Source organism: Typha angustifolia, chromosome 7, assembly GCF_048772165.1.
Source record: "Typha angustifolia cultivar Huaian chromosome 7, ASM4877216v1, whole genome shotgun sequence".
NCBI classification, from domain to species: Eukaryota; Viridiplantae; Streptophyta; class Magnoliopsida; order Poales; family Typhaceae; genus Typha; species Typha angustifolia.
Genome location: NC_133245.1, coordinates 3,557,907 through 3,576,719, shown reverse-complemented (window position 1 = coordinate 3,576,719; position 18,813 = coordinate 3,557,907). Strand labels below are relative to the sequence as shown.

Genomic DNA, 18,813 nt, shown 5'->3' with positions numbered 1-18,813 from the left:
CTTATTATTTTTTAGTATGTACTCTTTTGTTCAAGGCTCTATTTGCTTTTGTAATATTGATAGACTTGTTATAATATCGGGCTTCTTCTGTTATTTTTGTTACTTCTTTTTATCTAGTGATGATTTGTATATTATTAGTTCTTTCAGTCTTACATGAGGACAACCTTATAAGAGAGACACATGACACATTAAGGATGTTTCACCTTCTTGTATGTCTTCTTTGGAGAAATATTATGATCATAGGAATGCTTAATTGAGAGCTCCACATTATAGGCCGGTGCTTTCTAGTCCTTTCAGCCAATGATAGAGATAATGGATTATATTTCTCCCTGAGAATATTAGAGTTGATATTTAATGAATTTTTCATTAGTATATGTTAGATTTTATTTATACTTATATAATTAACATATTATACTTTAAAATATAATTTATATTTGTGTTATATGTCTAAATTTTATGTATGAGCATATGCATAAGTTATAACAAATTATGAAATATTTTCTAAAGAATATTAAAATAGAAGATTGATTTTAAAGTCAAAATATCATTGAAGTACTCAAATAGTATTATGAATGTTGAAGTAGTATTAAAAAACACTCAAGAGCACAGGAACTACCACCGTATAGTCGTTCTAAAAGATATACTTATCTTATATCTAAAAAATATTTATTTTATCTCTAAGAGGTAGTTATTTTATTTCTAAAAGGTATATGAAGAGGTTTAATCTAACCCCCGGTTGTAGTATCAACTATATAAATCATCTATTAGAAAAGTAATATACAATTATATTGAGATCATCTTTTAGAAACCATTAGAGATCACTTCTCTGCTTTAGACATAACGTGTTGAATCATTCTCATTTCAGTGCATCTACATCAGATCTAGAAAAACTATGTTTCGGGAGTCATTAAGACGAAATGAATAACTTCGAGGGTCACTAAAATTTAGAAAGCTATCACAGAAAGCAATGTGTCATGGTGTCTAATGAGCAAATTTGGTACAGATTGAGTCGTGAGAATCAGTAGGTGATTTGTAAATTTCTTGTTAACTGCTACAAATTTTAGTTAATAATTTAGATCTAAGTTTGAATCCACAATTTTTAAGCCGATTTGGGATTTTTTTACATAAAAGTTTTGTGTTTTGTAATTGTCTCATTTTGATGTCTTATTTTACTTATATTATTATTGACAGCGTGTGATAAATCTAACCTCCTAGGATATTTATTATATATTTCAATTGATATCATAGCATACCTAAGGATTTATATAATTTTTTTTCTTCAGAGTATTATATGTATGATTAGACTCGTAGTAGTATGTTTTTTTGATAGAAATTAGCACAATTGTGTAATTTATATATTAGAGAGGGTTATTTTTGGTTGTCTAGCTTATGATTAACTTATTAACTCATGATCTATCAAGAAAAAAAAAAGTGTGTTACAATTAAGATTTACATGTAAGGTGGCAATTTCTGACCCATCTAACCTAAAGACTTTAAATAGGTCTAAATTTAATATAATCATATTCATGTTATAGATGAGTTGACCCACCTAAGCTAATTATTAAGCTAGTCATATTCATATTTATTACTTCATCTCATTCAATTTTATTTATTATCTAACCCGCCAAACCATTTACGACATAGTAATATATTTGTAACACCATAACTCAATTATGATCCGAATAACACACTTATTACATAAATATCTCATTTATAATATGAAAAAAAATAATCCATTCTTAATTTATATAAATTTAAAATATTTTATATCTCCCAATAAACTCATTTATAACCCATATAATTCGTTTAATAAATAGACCGTGTTTCTATTTAGAAATTTTGATATCTTTAATATACGAATCGTATTCATGTTTGCATTACTTTATTCCAACCCTAATCCGACCGGTATCACTAACCCGACCCGATTGCCATGGACTTACAAAACTAATAATCTTTTGTATTAAAATAAAACTTAGACTACAAAAGCTCATTCCACCGAGCTATCCAAAGCTCTCAATGTGTTTCTTTATTATCGTTCTTATAGTGCTCTTCATCAACCTTAGCGTAAAAGAATGGGCTCTCCAATGTCAAATGTGCCACGTGTCAGCACAACAAAATTGTAGGTAATTAATTGTCTACAATTATCCACTGGAATAAAATAACAAACGCATGCCCGCATACACTGCCAAAAGAATGGTGGATATTAAAAAGAGCGAATAAAGTTGTTCATCCATCCCCACCGTAGCTCGAATGCTTGTTGTTGTTGTTATTATTATTATTATTATTATTATTTGGTGATATACTTTTGTTTCGCATCTACCCTTCATCCCTCCAACAAACGTAGACACGATTCGGGCACTAAGAGCCTTCCTAAACTCTAATTAATTCTCATGGCCCTATCCCTAATCACACGATTATTCCCCAAGACGACCACCATTAAGACAGTGCCCTAATGCTGCCTAACGAAGACCTTTACATAATTAAATCGCTTAATCATGGAGACTAATTGTGAATTTAAAGAGCAACGACGTACCGTACAAAAAGAACTAAACGCTTGTATTTTTTTATATATATATACTTTGCGTCTTGTCTCCTAACCAACTTGAAATCTAAAATTCTACATCATGGAAAGGGAATATTTAATATTTAATATTACCAATATTTTAAAAAACAATTAAGAGCGAGAAAATGTACATCGTTTTCTCCTCCTCAAATGCTTATAATTAACGGCGAATAAATATCATAATAATAAATATATTTATGAGAAAGCAACACTACAAACTGACATGTGATTTAACACGTGAAATGTTCGCATATGACCATGCGATTATTTACTGCGACTTATATATATATATATATTTATTTAAATATCTGGAGAAAATAAAGTGAAATAATATTTAGTTATGTATTTATTTTTAGTTTTGTCATTTTGTTGTAGGGTTATCAGAAACACTGGTACGTGGAAGCATACTGTGAAGCGATGAGGTGTCAAGGATACACGTGTTGGATCTATGTATGGTTCTCGTCCGACATATCTCTGATGCCCAATCTCCGCCGTGTGATCTCCATGTCCCCCTCCTTTAACCATGGTTAGACTTAGCCCGTCGGTGGATTCGATCCACTCTTCCCCCTGGGCTTATTGCCACACGTGCGCCTTCGCCAGTCGATCCAATTCCTCGCCGATTCCTCGCCGAAAGATCTCGTCGGCGTTCCATGGCGCCCCACCACCCCACGAGTTAGTTACCGATCCGAAGGACACTTCGTACCACCTTCCGTGGCCATCCTCCCTTTTGATCTGAGCCGTCGGTTGGGTATGGGGATTGGATCCAATCCGTATACGATGAGGGTATTATCGTCCATTAGGAACTCTAATATTCGAACGCATTTAAATTTTACTCCCCTGTACTTTCTGAAGTTAAATAGCTTCTTAGTTGGCAAAATTTTCCAATTTGATATATGTTTCAAATACTAGACTTTTGTGGGGCTGTAAATGCAAAAACTCTAATGTGGCTTCACTTTGGGTTTGCACTAAGCGAGCAACAAGCACGGCTCGTCCTTTACTCTATTTAAACCAGCTGGGGAGCTCTTCCACGACCTCATCGCTCTCTCTCTCTCTCCCTCCTCTCTCTTTCCCCCATTTCTTGATTTCCGCCTAAGATTTAGTAGTTTCCTCAAACATCTCAATGGCATCACCCAAATCCCTAGTAATGGAGCCAGCATTCGACGTCGACAAGCTCAGCTACGAGATCTTCTCCATCCTCGAGAGCAAGTTCCTCTTCGGGTACGATGACCCCAAGCTCTTCCTCTCTGCCGGATCCCTTCCCAACACACCTCCCAAGACACCGGCGAGGTCCGCCGCCGCCGCCTCCGGCGGTCGGGTCCGCGTCCTCTCCATCGACGGCGGTGGCCGCGCCGCCGACAGCCTTATCGCTGCCGCCGCCCTGGTCCGGCTCGAATGCTCCCTCCGCATGCGCTCCGGCGACCCTGCCTCGCGGATCGCCGACTTCTTTGACGTCGCCGCCGGATCCGGCGCCGGAGGGGTTTTGGCCGCCATGCTGTTTGCGCGAGGTCCCCAAGGGCGCCCCCTCTTCTCCGCCGAGGAGGCAATGGCGTTTCTCGCCGGGAACATCCACCGTAAACGGTGGTCCGGCGGCCGGAGGTGGCTTTTCCGGCGATCGGGTGGTGTGTACCACAAGGTGTTCGGCGAAATGACGTTGAGAGATATGTTGAAGCCGGTGCTTATCCCATGCTACGATCTCTCCACGAGAGGATTGTTCCTCTTCTCCAGGGCGGATGCGGTGGAGAGCGAGGGGTTCGACTTCCTCATGAGGGAGGTGTGCACCGCCACGTGCGCGGGAGGTGAGGAGGCGGTGGAGATGAGGTCGGTGGACGGGAAGAGGAGGATCGCCGCCGTGGGCGGCGGGGTTGCGCTGGGGAACCCCACGGCTGCAGCCATCACGCACGTCCTCAACAACAAGCACGAGTTCCCGCTCGCCGCCGGGGTCGAGGACCTCCTTGTCGTCTCCATCGGAGCCGGCGAGGCCGTGCACGGCGTTTCCCACGGATCGACTCCGTCGGCGGCAGAGATCGCGAGGATCGCAGCGGAGGGCGCCGCCGATATGGTACGGGACCCGTGCTTTAATTTTCGCGCCAGCTGTTTCCGACCTTCGTCTCTCTCTTATTTTTTCCCGGATTTTATCAGTAAATTTTGCTGCATTTATTGCTCCGAGCAAACCGACAAAAATGTCGACTTCGTCGACATTCATGAGGGTTTTTTTTTTTAATTTTTTTTTTAACACACAAAAAAAATTATTTTAGAGTTTACTTTTTTTTTTAACCCCCAAGTGACCACCTATAATTTATTCTAATTGTTCGGCTAAAATAAATAACTGAGGTTGCTTTGTTGACAATAATCAGGTGGATCAAGCGGTGGCAATGGCATTCGGACATAACAGGACAAGCAACTATCTCCGGATTCAGGTACCCATTGGAGGCCAATGAGAGAACTTTACTCTTGAATTATAGAAGATTACTAAGATACCGTTATAATTATTAACTCAGTAATTAAAAATTACATAGGGTAATTTGTCCGTCTTCGGAGGCCGCAATTTATGGAAGGAGGACAAGAAAAAGGTCGTGAAGGTAGCAGAGGAGATGCTATTGCAAAGGAACGTGGAATCGATCCTTTTTCGAGGGAAGAAGTTAGCGGAGCAAACCAATGGCGAGAAATTAGAATGGTTTGCGCATGAGCTGATGACCGAGCATGAACGACGAAAGACAAGCCCTCTTCCAATGGTTATAATAAAACATGCGATGACACCCAGGTTGTCGTCGGCGACCACTTCCACCGTCACCACCACGGTCACTTCATCCACGACGGTGACTACCTCTCCGTCGCCGTCTCACTCTGCGTTAGCCTGTCGAGTGCTCACCGCAATGTTATGAGAAACAGAGGAATGATTATTTACTAAAATGAGCGTGTATGATTGAGTGAGGAAGTAGCTGATTTTTGTACATGTAAATTAGCAGAATCGTGATTATTGTATGATTCTTAGATTCCCCCCCCTTCAATTTGCCAGTATTGAACTATCCAGTTAATAGAGAGATATCTACATGTGACCAGGTGAACTACTAGTTGGTCCTTTTGGCAACAAAAGATATTGTCTCCTAGCTATGAGTGCCAGTCTTGCTGTAATGAGATTGTTTCATATTGGAACTTGACCAAACTTACCAATCTAAAATATGGGATAATTATACTTAAACTTTATAAATTATTATCTATTTATATAAATCATTCATTTTATCATCGTGACAGGTTGACTCTCTTAAATTGTTAGATCAAATTTTTTTTTAAAAAAAAACCAATAAAAAGATGTATATAAGAATGAGTTATAAGGCGTTGGAGTTGGAGTTGGAGTTGGAGTTTGAGTTGGTGTTTGATACGATACAAGTGAGTGGGGGACGGCGTCAGATTCTGAGATACACCTCGGGCAGCTAAAACATCGTCCAGTCCTGATACTGCCACGTCGACTCTCATTTGCTGGGTCCCACCTCCGACCATTTCTGGCGTGATTAGCGGTACGTGGAAACGTGAACCGAGGCCCCATCGCCACTCCGTTACGGACCCGGTTAGTGCCTAACTCGTCCCTTTTTTTTCACCCTGGCCCTCTCTGCCCTCTCTCTGATCACACCGACTCCCACACTCACCCACTCCGATCCATCTCTTTTGAGATTTCTCCCCCTTTTTTTTTTTTCTTTTCTTTTTCCCCTTTTTCACAGAGTTTAAAATAACTTTCAAAACTTATTGCACAAATATCTGTGTCCTCATGATTGCTTTTATCATCTAATAATAATTAAGTTTTTCGGTCAACAGATAATCTAACTATTTAAAACTTAACTATCATCACTATTAATGATTCGCTTTCTTTCTCCATCAATAATTCACTATTTTAATCTATTTTCATAAATTTTGAAAAATATAGATAATTAAGTCAAGTGTAACTAATGTAGAATATTTATCAAGATAATAACTGACCGGCGAAATTATTATTATTTTTTAAAAAAAAAAGTAAAAAATAAAATAGCATAAGATGGGTGCATAAGTGGGTGCTCTCTAGGATAAGTAAGGAAGTAGAAGTAGAAGAAGCTACGAATCCAATGGTGGCTCACCCATTTATATGTCCAGCTTTGCATGAGCTGTGTATTTCTTTCTACCTCACACCCTTACATGGTGCAGCAGATCCAGGGGTAACTCAAAAATCTATTTCTCTTAGTCTCCTCACCCCCCATTGAACCATGTTCTGGATCGGATCATATCCACCCTGGGTCGCACCGGTTTCCTCCACGCGCCTACTTAGGCGCCAGAGGGTTGGAGGAATCTTTCCGGTTACTACGTTCCACGGATTCTCCAATCCAAAGGCAGCACGTGCATAATAATATTAAAAAATAACGAGGAAGGCGAATCTATGTTCCTAGGGATAGGGTTCGGAGACAAGAAGGTAACCTCCTGGAAAGAGGGTCAAGCTAATTAATCATATTAATTAGTCTTAACAGTTTACATTAGCTAAGTAACAGCTCATCATTTTGTTCTCATTTGCCATTGGATTTTAACTGTAATATTACAACTAATTTAAGTGGTTACACGTGCATCATTACTCTCTTAATCTTTTTTTGTCTTATCTCTTAAACCCTTATGATCTACAAAATATGTATGATTAATAATCCTTGAAATAATATATAAATATATGTACGTATAATCATTTGAAATTATCTATATTCGAATGCATGGCCACATATGCTTGTAGAGCAGGACATTTCGAGTGAAACTTGGTGACTAAGTATCATAATTTCCCCTTAGACATAGATGAGCAAAGTACTATTATTTCTTATACTTTTTGTTACACTAGATTAGATGTCTATAACCTTATATTACCTTTGCATGAGGTCCAACCCTAGATTAGATGCTTTCAAGTGACTATTGAAACATACCAACAAACTTAGCTAGGTGCTCGAATAAGATAAGACCCATGAATATAATTCCAAAAATCACATGGACCCAAGATAAGATCCAACTTCTCCTTGATTTTACTTGCTTGCACTAAGTGTGTGTGTGTATATATATATATATATCCCTTCAAGAAGAAGAAAAAGATCAAAGTCATGATTAGATGCAATTCATTAGCTAGCATTGGTAATTGGCATGATTCCTCAAGTACATTATGCTAATGGATGATCAACTTGCATGGTTTGTGAGGCATCATAATTAATGGAATGAAGAACTAATTATGGATAGAGATTAAGTTAGTAGTCATGGGCATCTAAAGTCAAAATGGTAATTAAAGGTCTCATAGTCCATCTTCTTGCTTCGTTAGTGCTGGTGAATTGTAATCAAGGCTACTCCCACTTTCTTGGAAATATATACTAAGTGGAGATCACAAGTAAAGCCTAGAATGGATCATGGATAGATGAAGTTAACTTTCCATGATGGAGGTAACAACAACAACACAATAAAGTCTATTGAATGGAGAATTCCAAGGAGTGGATGAGCACTTATCTCTTTAATTTGTGAGCTTATGGGGACCATGTTAATATCTTGTGTAAGAATTAAGGCTTTCTAGTGCAATTTAATAACATCTCCATTCTTGCTCATTGTTTTGGCCCACTATGGTGGGGATTGGGATTAGAATGGTATGGTGAAATTGGAGGGAATTTTCTTAAAAAGAAAGAAACAAGATCAAAATAAGATGCAAAGTTGCAGAGAGTTCTTCTTCTTGCCACAATTGATTTAAATTACTATTGGCGGTTTGGAGTTTGAGTTTTGAACATTGCTAGCAGCTAGCATTATTGTGTTCCCTAACTACATTCAATCTTTGTAGCTTCTCTTTTGACTAGAAGAAAAGGAGAGATCTTTTTTTTTTTTTGCATGCATACTCTTCTTCTATTATTTTGTTTGAATTAAAGGGCACGGCTCATCAATGGGTGGTTGGGGGATTTAGCTTTGCTTTTGATGGTCCTTCTTCCATGGAAGAAGTAATAGTTAATATATAGTGGACCATGCATCCATCTCAACAGTATCTAGCAGCTATCTTTCTATCTATCAATCTCAATTAAAGCATGTTTCAAAATTGAATCTTGCAAAGAAAAAGTTGAGGCAGAGGTAAGAAAAAGTGACCACCACTTTTTGATCATCTAGTACATATAGAAGGATGTGGTAACTTTATCTACATAAAATGAAGAGATTTGTTTACATAATTGATGCTGTATTTTTTAAAATATCATAGTTACTATTGAAATTATATTGTTATAAACTTAACTAATCATAATTAAAACACAACTTAGATAAAAGAAAATAGTATTTTTTTTTTATCGTAGAAATGATTAAATTAAAGAGTAGTTTAAAGGAATACCTTTTATTTTATGTGAGACAAAAATTATTGATAAATATTTTACAAATCTAAACTTTTGAAAAACAGAGTGCTTTAGTTATTTATCTATATTTCTTTAAATTTTAATAATAATTTGTTAGAAATATTATGTTAAAAATTAATTAACAGATTTTAGCGGTAATTTTAATATGTTAAAGAATGTACCGGTACTTATGATATTTTGAATTCTTTTAGCGGCGAGTACATAAGAACTTTTTAAATTAATGAAAAATTACAAATAACACCTTACTATAGTTTGATTATATTATATTAAAACTTCTCTTAATTATTTATAAATAAATCCTAATATTTCATCTATTTTAAATAATATATCTCACTCCTCTAATATGACCTTTGAGATTAGCAACAAAAAAAAAGCCCACATTGGCCCATAGATCGGCATCTATTGATAACCTTTCAAACTGTGGATCCAAATTGGCCCATAGATTACTGGGCCGAGTCAAAATTGAACGATTGGGCTCGGGCTTAAGCTAGAAAGCTAGATTGCATTAGTTTTACTCGATAGTCCACATTGGATGAATCTACCAAATTCATACCTGGAGAAAGATTTGCTTTAAAGATTTCTTTTTTTTTTTTTTTTGTTGGAAAATTCTCACTGCAAAGATATGCGTATCTACAACAAAACCCTAAAATAAATTAAAGACAAAGCTATATATATCTCACAATTCTATAAAAAGTTCCAGGAGACCCTCTTCAAGGTAAAATTTGATTCATCTCTCATCTTCATATCAGATACAGTAAGATTTCTTTTTTGGTCTTCTTGACAAACAATTAAAAGATCAGGCCATGTTGTTGAGGTTTGAAGATCTCCAGGTTGACGACAACGAATCAAAGCTTTGTCTAAGCAACAGTAAGCACGGTAAGGATGAGATCGATCTCCGACTCCACGCCTTCGCGGCGAAAGACGAGTCCTCCTCGCCCCGGGAAGCGCAGTTAGCTCGGTTCGCCATCCGGTCGACGAAAGACCGGCAGTGGCTGCATGACGGAGAGCTGTCGAGGGTTGCGGCCGGCGAGGTCGACGGCAGTGTCTATAGCAAAGCCTTCTCTTATCAGCTCGAGCTCTTCATGGAACCCGAGCCATCTTGGAGCATTGTATGCTATATGATGTCTCAGGTGGAAGAGATTGGTTATGGAGATGGAGATCGAGTTGAGGTTTGGGGTCATTACATTTGCCAGTTCTTGAAGGTGGCGGCGCGTTTGGGTGCCGAGATGGGATGCCGGTCGATGCCGGTGGTCGTGGAGTTTAGTTTGTAGCAACTAGCGTACGTAGTCCGCACTATTTGATCCGGTTGGAAAGTTAGGGTGATTTATCTCAAAATTGTTTAGATATTTAGCAATTATACTTTCAACTTTTTTAATATATTATTGTTTTAAGTTTAGGATTAAATTACTCTTAAGGTCAAGATAAAATAAAATAATAGAATATTGAGATTAATTAGGAAATATAAAATCAGATCTTAATTATACTTTCATCCTTTTGATTTCTTGACCTTTTATTTTGGCAAACCAAGTTTATTTATTAAATATAAATACTGAAATAAGGATGAACAACTTGTTGACCAATTTCAACAATACATATATGCAACTCGTATGATCATGATTGTTGAAACGTAGATCAAGGTCTCTTGGCCTTTCTCTCATAAACAAATCAAGAAATATAATGATTGTTAACATTTTGACAAACCACTGCCTCGTTTGGTGTCTATGGATGGTTGTAGCTACCGGGAGAAAACTTGGTTGACCTTCACTTTCCGTTTTAAAAATAGTACAACATATTCATCGAAAAAATTTGAATACTTTTGAAATTTCAACATACTTTGTCTGCAAGTCACCTCTACTCAATAATGGCAAAATTCTGATCATTCTTTTGTTTTTTTATGCAATTATAAACTATATAAACACATATTTTTTGAAATGTGATAGATGTTTTATACTAGTATAGCATACTCATCGGTAGAAAAGGGTTCTTATTAAACTTGCTTAGCTTGCATTTTGGATTGATTACTTAGTCTGCATCGTATTTGTATTATAAGAAATTGATTACTTATATGTTCATTATTTATTATTATTCGTATCTTGCGTTTAATATTTCGTGTCATAGAAGCGGAAAAAATAAATAAATAAACATCACAAAATAAATTATCCGCGTACAAAGTCAAAATTTGACCAAGGAATATTTCTACCAAGTTGTTGGGATCGGAAGTGGTGGCGTGGACTAATGGCAATGCGCCTTTTGACCCGAATCCATATTTAAAACGTTCTCACTAAACCAAAACATATGCTTAGGGGGACGAATTTAATTTGCACGCACGGTCATACAAATCGACTCCCCTTTGACTATTATAATAATTTTTAATTTTATGTTAAATAAATATTTCATATTTTTAATTTTGGGAGTATCAACAACCACATGATGGAAAGGCCTTCTCAACCACACGATTACCGTGCTTACGTGCGCTTTACGTATGCAAATGTGTATTCTGGCAATGGTGATTATATAAATTAGGATTAAATTTCATAATAAAGAAGAGAAATACGTGAGGATTTAGGATAATAGTGGGAGAAGAGCTCAAGAGTCAGCGATAGAGATGGTAGTGGTGGGAAAAAGGAAGAAGAAAAGATATTAAGGGATTAGAGAAGGACTAATGTTGTGTATAATTAAGTCGATGCACGAGGTACGTCATAATTATATAGTGAAAACCTTATCTGCAGACTAATGGGATGGGCTTTGTTCGATAACGTTGAATAGTTGAGGGTTTAAGTTGTAGATGGTAATATTAAAATTATTTGGGAAAATGACATCTCGCTCTCTTTTCTGATAAAGATCGAACCCTGTTCACACTTTCGCGTGGACTTCCTCCAGGTTTCTTCCTCTTAGTTTCGTTTCAATTCTTCCATGTGTTTGCTTCTTTAGATTGCGCCTGCCGCCGTGGCACTAGCTCTTAAAGGGGACGAGGCGTGGCTTCCTCCTACTAACCTGAGCTGCGGAGTTCTTGGGTCTCTTCAATCCAAAGTCTTCAGGTGTCTTTTCTTGTGTTCTCCCTCAATCTTGTGGTCTATTTGGAGGAATTTGATTTGCCGTGTCTTCTTGCAAGTTTTTGAGGATTTATTGTTGTGTTTTTTATTTTTATTGGAAAAATCTGATTTTGGTACATTTGTTGTTGTTGTAAATTTGGGTTTTTATGTAGTAGTGAGGCATGATTTTGTTAGTTCTACTTCTTGCCTTCTTTGCAGGCAGAGTTGGAAATCGCTCTTATTTTCGTTCTATTTGATGGTTTCTCATAAAAATTGGTATCTCTTTTCTCTTCCTCTCCGTGCCAATTGTGTAGATTAAGATTCTTGATCAGAGCATCAAAGTATTATCTTTTTCTGTGCAAGCTTAGCTAGCTTTGCATAGTAAAATCAGAAGAAGGAAAGTTGTGTGTGTGTGTGTGTGTGTGTTTTTCAATTACCGTATGATGTGTAGTATTTAAAATTTACAAGGAAGGAATCCTTAATTTCTAAGTATTGATATGCATGATCACTTTCTATGCATTTGACAATATCTGATCCGTTTTGTTCTTCAATTTTTTTTCTAGGGCCAACTCAGTTCATTTCGAGCATCGTGCGAAATTCACACGCAAATTAACTGGTTTACTCACTCAGGAATGACTTGTTTCCCTTTTATATGCAAAAAGAGGAAGAATTCCAAGCACGGAACTTTTCAGATAGATGCAGGTAAATGAGTTGAAATTTGGGTGAGCTTGCATAAAAAAGTATAGCAATCGTATCCTGTTGCTCCACTGGATGTAGTGCAATTGACAGCATATAAGGATTTAGGGCTTTGTCATGTATATGTGTTCTGACTTTTGTCTAAATATAAGCATATAATTGAGGTGCGGTTCATTTGCAGATGTTCCAGGGATCGAAAATGTAAGGTTCTATTCCTACAAGGAACTGAAATGTGCCACTGAAGACTTCAGTGCTGTTAATAAAGTTGGTCAGGGTGGCTTTGGTTCTGTCTACAAAGTGAGTTATTTGTATGCTAGCAACTTAAACATAAACCGATCTTTTGATGATCACTAATGCCCAAATTTATTTTTGCAGGGAAAACTTAAGGATGGTTCACTTATTGCTATAAAGGTGCTATCCTCTGAGTCGAGGCAAGGAGTGCAAGAATTTCTGAATGAGCTTAGTGTCATCTCCAATATACTACATGAGAACCTTGTTAATCTGTATGGATGTTGCGTGGAAGAAGATCACAGGATTTTGGTCTATAAATATCTTGAGAATAATAGCCTTGCACAGACTCTTCTTGGTAAGTTCAGGTTCCAACTTGTCATTTCTGTGCCAAATATACAAGAATATATTGTAGTATGTCATAATCGTCGATTGTATTTAATGAGTATGCAATCTGAGATCTCTTTCCTGTCTGTCAGGCAGGGGTTGCAGCAATATTCAGTTCGATTGGAGAACACGATCAAGAATCTGCATTGGAGTTGCTCGTGGGCTTGCATTCCTTCATGAGGAAGTCCAACCCCCTATTGTGCATCGAGATATTAAAGCAAGTAATATTCTTCTCGATAAGGATCTCACCCCTAAAATTTCAGATTTTGGCCTGGCAAAGCTCTTTCCATCAAATATGACGCATATCAGCACTCGAGTTGCTGGAACAATGTGAGTTAGACTTCTCCTTCTTGATTTTTCCTATATTAATACATTTTCTGGATTTAAAGGAAAAAAGAAACCTATAATATTGGATAAATAAGGTGTTGTGACTGTTCGAGTTGCATTTTATGCTCATTTCATGGATAGAATTCGTCAAAGTTTTGTATACAGCATCTGCCACTTAGAAAATTTTCCTTAATAGCAATCAATTTTAATCTTTTCCAGAGGTTACCTGGCACCGGAGTATGCAATTCGTGGGCAGTTAACAAAGAGGGCAGATGTATACAGCTTTGGTGTTCTTCTGTTAGAAATAGTAACCGGCAGATCTAACACAAATACATTATTGCCTTATGAAGATCAGTTCCTCCTTGACAGGGTAAGCAATGAATTATTTGATTGCCATTCATAGTCAATCTATTACTTACACAGATAGTACTTCTTTTCCCTTTATTTTCCTGATTCTTTGTGTCCCTTCTGTATGAGGGAAATCTGTCATACGTTTCACTTGCATTTTTATGATAGTGAATTGTAACAGTATGTTATACACTAGACAATGAAATGCAGGGAGAACTGTTGAACTTTATATGTCATATTACAGAAGTAGAAATTAGAAACACTACATTAGGCTAAGGGTTAACCGTCTACGAATTTTTGTTTTCTAATGTGCTATTTGTGAGAAATTATCCTAGCAACCTAAGCTAAAGAGATGATTTTGAAATTTGAGAGAATGTGCAATGATATGGAGTGGTCTGTGTCTTCTCATCATTTCAGCCCACTTTTGATAGCCATCATTAGAAAATTAAACACGAAAATTGGGAAACAATGTGAATGTCTTTGTAATATTTTAGAACATCAAAATAATATGATTGCCTTTTCATATAACTACAATTTTCATTTGCCCCTTTCTCAACAAGTAGTGATCAAGGGAAAATCTCTTTAGGAAGCAAGATAAGAAAGCAAGCTTAAATACCTGTCCTATTTCTCTAAAATCCATGTATATGTCATTTGACTGTAAGTCAATTAAATAAAATGAAAGTCTATCTTCAAGATGAGACTGGAGCCAAGAAAGCGGCGGGCTTGTCCCTGCAGTGACGGCTAGTTCTGTGAGTTGACCCATTTGATCAGGTAATCAGATATTTGGGCAGGATGATGGATAGAATTGGAATGCCATCTAATATCCTTTCTTTATCCATCTGCCAAATCTTGATGCTCCTCAAGTCAAGCACTGTGGGAAGAGTTGTGAAGACTAGCTAACTAATAATCTATTAATAAAGCCACCCTATGCGTCTTCCGAATTTTCTGGTCGGAAGTTACTGGTTGACACAATTTTGGAGGCCTTGATGGCTGAGAGAATTCTTGGATATGTTATGATTGATAATAATGCTGTTAAATTGGTGATCTGATGTCTTTGTTGGGTAAAGGTGTTGATGTGTTCTGGCACTAAATGTTATAGGTTTAACACATTAAATTCTTGGCACAATGATCTTTAATCTTTTGTTGAATCTCCTTGATATGTTAGTCTGTTATTATGATATTTCTTTTATATGCTATCCAGTTTTATAGTGGAAAAGCTGTTTAGTTTCTCCTGTGATAGCAAATGATTCTTATCTTATCTTGCAGACATGGGCACTATACGAGCGCGATGAGCTCTGTAAAATTGTAGACACTTCCCTGAGTGATGATTCTGACGTAAAGGAAGCATGCATGTTTTTGAAGGTTGGCCTCTTGTGCACCCAAGACAACCCACTAGTGAGACCCTCAATGTCCAAGGTTGTCAAGATGCTGACTGGTGAGAGAGGTGTCGACGTGAAGATCACCAAGCCCGGCCTGATCACCGACTTTATGGACCTGAAGACTCGGAAGCCTACTGAACCAGACACAAACTCTGGCTTCTCTCCAGTGGAGGAATTGTCGTCGACCTCTGGTGACACCTCTGGTAGCACTTCACACACATAGCTCACCCTTGCTGTAGTAATAGATGTTTTTTTTTTTCTTCTAAAGATTGCTTTCAGTGAAGCAACATGTGCATTCTTTTGTAGGCTCAATGTACAATTTAGAGAGGTTGGTTTCTACAGTTTCTTATCGAATAGGTTGGAATTGTAAACTTAAAAGTGCATAATAGAAGTAAGATTTGTAATACAGAGAATCCGAAACATACTGTACATAGCGAAAGTTGATTTTTTTTTTTTCCCTTCTCTTTTCAATGTAAGAAATTCTGGGGTTTACTTGTTGTCTTACTGGTGTCGAAATCTGCAATTGGTCATAGAAGCAAACTGAATTTGATTTACGTAGTCATTTTTTTTTTTCTTTCTTTCGGCTATTAAATAGGCAGAGGGGAGGGTGAAAGAAAGAAATTACATGGCTATCAGTGTTGAGAAATTAACTATCATAGCTCATGAGAGACTTCAGCGGGAAGGAGGAAGAAACGCACAATAAATTCTCTTCTTTTATACACAAAATTAGTTATACAAGTTGTACATGCCTGCAGTCACTGAGCCAAGCTTGTGTTCATCTTTGAAGTTTGAACAATGTTATACAAGTTGAAAGATGAACTCCACGGAAATGTTATTGACTGACATGGTTCAAATTGGGATTCGAATTCGATCTGACCCGATTCCAAATCGTTCCAACTATTAGGCAGATCGGATATAGATCATCATGTTTGATTCCATTTAGACGTAATTTGAATAAGAATACTATCAAAGTTAAATACTGTCCATGTAGAAGTACGTTTTTTTTTAATATACCACTAGAATAGAAAAAATTCTAATAATTAAATACTTATTGAAAAAGACTTTTTTTTTCCCACCCAAAAGATATGTAACATCCAAGATTCACACTCAATGCATAGTAATTAAAAGAGATTATATAATAATAGAGAATTACAATACCATAATAATATAAGATTTACGTGGTTCACATTAGAAGAAACTCTTTACTACAGGAGACAATAATATCATCTCCCCTGGGATAGCTAAGATAGAAGATAATATCAATATGCTCTCTTTAACATTAAAAAAATCTAAACCTAAGCTCTAATAGCACTTTGTGAAGAAATAAAAATCTCTTCTATCTTCAACCCACTCAGAATTAGGTTTGTCATGATAGTGAATTTTGTTTTATACTGCGTGGTTTTCTCTTTGAGAAGGGTTTCCACATTAATATAATGCTTTAGCTCCCTTTTAGCTTTTGGTGTTATTAAATTATATATACATATATTTTTCTTAATTGACCTTATTGCTATAGCTTATCATTGTAATTTATGTCTTGCGTGAGAAAGAGAGCTCTTTACAAAAAAAATCTATTGATTCAATTTCCAAAGTGAATATGAAAAGTCAATTGTAGAAGCATAAATTTGGACCGCTTTATAAAATGAACTCATGTGGAGAAGAAAAATACCAAGATAATCCATTCAAATGCCTACTTTGAAGTACCTTAATTGGTGTCTGATCTCCATTTCTTCTCAACAAAAAGAAAAAAGAAAAGAAAGAAAGAAGAAGCTTACTTTGAATTGTCTTCTAACCCCAAAATTTATCTGTTCAACCACCTCAAACTAACAAATCTTGATGATATCTAGGCGGCAAAATGGCCTACATTTTGGAATATCATGAAAAATCTCGTAGTACTGATGTCACACAACTCAATCATAACACTCAATTTAGAATGGCAGAAACTTCAACTGGCAAAGGAAAAACTTATACTTCTATATAATACGTGGGCTCTGGCTTACCGAGTTCCTCATACTATACCTTGAAAACATCAAACCACAAACATCAGCGGCTTCTCTTTCTCTTTTCTTTCTTTTTACTTTTTACAAACTAGGTCTGTTTTTCAAACTTCTTGTTTAATAAATCGGCCAGCCTCCAAGAACTACTCTAGAAAATAGACATATTTTTGCAAGAAACAAAAAAACTTTCCCAGATGCCATAGAAGAATTAAAATGAGTGTGAGAGAGAATGCTACTATCCCATATTTATAAATATGTATAACTAGGAAGAGAGAGAGAGAGAGAGAGAGAGAGAGATGCTTGGCTCCTCGCACGCCAATCGCAGTAGCCAACCTGAGAGAGTATTAGGTGCAGCTACACGAGTGGCATACAGGGAGCCAGGCATTAATTACTCTTTTCACCTCTTGCAATTCCAAAACCCAGCAATATGAGCAACATGATCACCTGCTTCCATATTCTCTTAACCATGTACCAGAGAGAGAGAGAGAGAGAGAGAGAGAGATGTATATTAGTATATGTATATATATTAGTAGTGGTGAACATGGAGGGATTGAAAGGCTTGAGTTGAGGAGGACTCTCAACTTCCTGTCATCTTATAGTACCTCCAAAAGGAGTAGGAATTACAAATATAATTAACAGTGAAAGGAGAGAATAGAGGACAAGTCCAGTCCATCAGCTATGGCTTTAATTATTATATTAATTGGTCACACAATAGGAATATGATAGGAGATAGGGGGGGCATCATATGCATGCAGATGGAATTTTTAGCCTTCTTTCTTTCCTTCTCTTGCTGTCTTCTGCATTCATTCATGGGTTCATTTGTCTCAGAGTGCTTGGATGCAACTTAGATTCTCTTTGGACCAAACGAATCAATGCATTAATGCATGTGAAATTTCTATTAGCTTGGGTTAGTTTTATGTGAAACATTATGCAATAGTTGAGGTCGAGGAGGAAGAAGCCACGCAGTAAGAGATGCATCACAACTCTCTCTCTCTCTCTCTCTCTCTCTCACTTATTTTTCACGCGCTGTATCGCGGCAGCGCGTGATCGTACTTTACCTTTGTGGAATTCTCCCGCCGCCCCGTGAATCGCTCAGATCTCTTCCGAGTTTTTGACTAAACTAACGCGGTTTTCAAATATTTTTTGATACCAAAATAGCTCCACTGTTTTAAATAAAATGATTAGATTTGGTCATTGCTTTATTAAAAGAAAATATGTTGAACATTTTTAGCGTTTTATTAGAAAAAAAAATGATACACATAAAACGCTAATAAGCTAAGAGTTTTATTGTTAAAAATACTAAACGAAAAAAAAAACTTATAACATTATAACTGTGTGCTCGATTATTTATTTTTGTTATAAAATATGTCGTCGTGCTTAAAATGATAAAATGAAGATCACTTTAATTTTTTTATATAATTATTTTAGATAAAAAGACTCATCTATTCAGCGTTTTTTTAAAACATAAAACACCGAAGAAGTAAATTGCTGAAC

At 36.7% G+C, this 18,813-nt stretch overlaps 2 protein-coding genes across 3 annotated transcripts; both read left to right on the top strand.

Annotated features, from left to right (window-relative positions):
- The first annotated feature begins 3,542 nt into the window (after nucleotides 1-3,542).
- Nucleotides 3,543-5,619, top strand: LOC140762928 (patatin-like protein 3). Its single transcript, XM_073100915.1, has 3 exons — nucleotides 3,543-4,622; nucleotides 4,918-4,980; nucleotides 5,080-5,619. The coding sequence occupies exons 1-3, from the start codon at nucleotides 3,684-3,686 to the stop codon at nucleotides 5,443-5,445; spliced, it is 1,368 nt and encodes a 455-aa protein (XP_072957016.1). The 5' UTR covers nucleotides 3,543-3,683; the 3' UTR covers nucleotides 5,446-5,619.
- Nucleotides 5,620-11,804: 6,185 nt separating this feature from the next.
- LOC140763165 (cold-responsive protein kinase 1) lies at nucleotides 11,805-16,881 on the top strand. 2 transcript variants are annotated; one of them, XM_073101235.1, is made up of 7 exons: nucleotides 11,805-11,966; nucleotides 12,524-12,662; nucleotides 12,838-12,953; nucleotides 13,032-13,242; nucleotides 13,364-13,601; nucleotides 13,818-13,968; nucleotides 15,213-16,881. In XM_073101235.1, the coding sequence occupies exons 2-7, from the start codon at nucleotides 12,593-12,595 to the stop codon at nucleotides 15,546-15,548; spliced, it is 1,122 nt and encodes a 373-aa protein (XP_072957336.1). In that variant the 5' UTR covers nucleotides 11,805-11,966; nucleotides 12,524-12,592; the 3' UTR covers nucleotides 15,549-16,881. The 2 variants fall into 2 exon arrangements, with proteins under 2 accessions (XP_072957336.1, XP_072957337.1); XM_073101236.1 differs by lacking the exon at nucleotides 11,805-11,966 and adding an exon at nucleotides 11,991-12,236.
- Nucleotides 16,882-18,813: the final 1,932 nt, after the last annotated feature.

What these genes read in the sequence shown, in the direction of transcription:
- LOC140762928 (XM_073100915.1), top strand. Translation starts at nt 3,684, where the DNA reads ATGGCATCACCCAAATCCCTAGTAATGGAGCCAGCATTCGACGTCGAC. An exon ending in CGGAGGGCGCCGCCGATATG is followed by an intron (nt 4,623 to 4,917) that starts GTACGGGACCCG and finishes GACAATAATCAG; the next exon opens with GTGGATCAAGCGGTGGCAAT. An exon ending in GCAACTATCTCCGGATTCAG is followed by an intron (nt 4,981 to 5,079) that starts GTACCCATTGGA and finishes AAAATTACATAG; the next exon opens with GGTAATTTGTCCGTCTTCGG.
- LOC140763165 (XM_073101235.1), top strand. Translation starts at nt 12,593, where the DNA reads ATGACTTGTTTCCCTTTTATATGCAAAAAGAGGAAGAATTCCAAGCAC. An exon ending in ACTCGAGTTGCTGGAACAAT is followed by an intron (nt 13,602 to 13,817) that starts GTGAGTTAGACT and finishes AATCTTTTCCAG; the next exon opens with AGGTTACCTGGCACCGGAGT. An exon ending in ATCAGTTCCTCCTTGACAGG is followed by an intron (nt 13,969 to 15,212) that starts GTAAGCAATGAA and finishes CTTATCTTGCAG; the next exon opens with ACATGGGCACTATACGAGCG.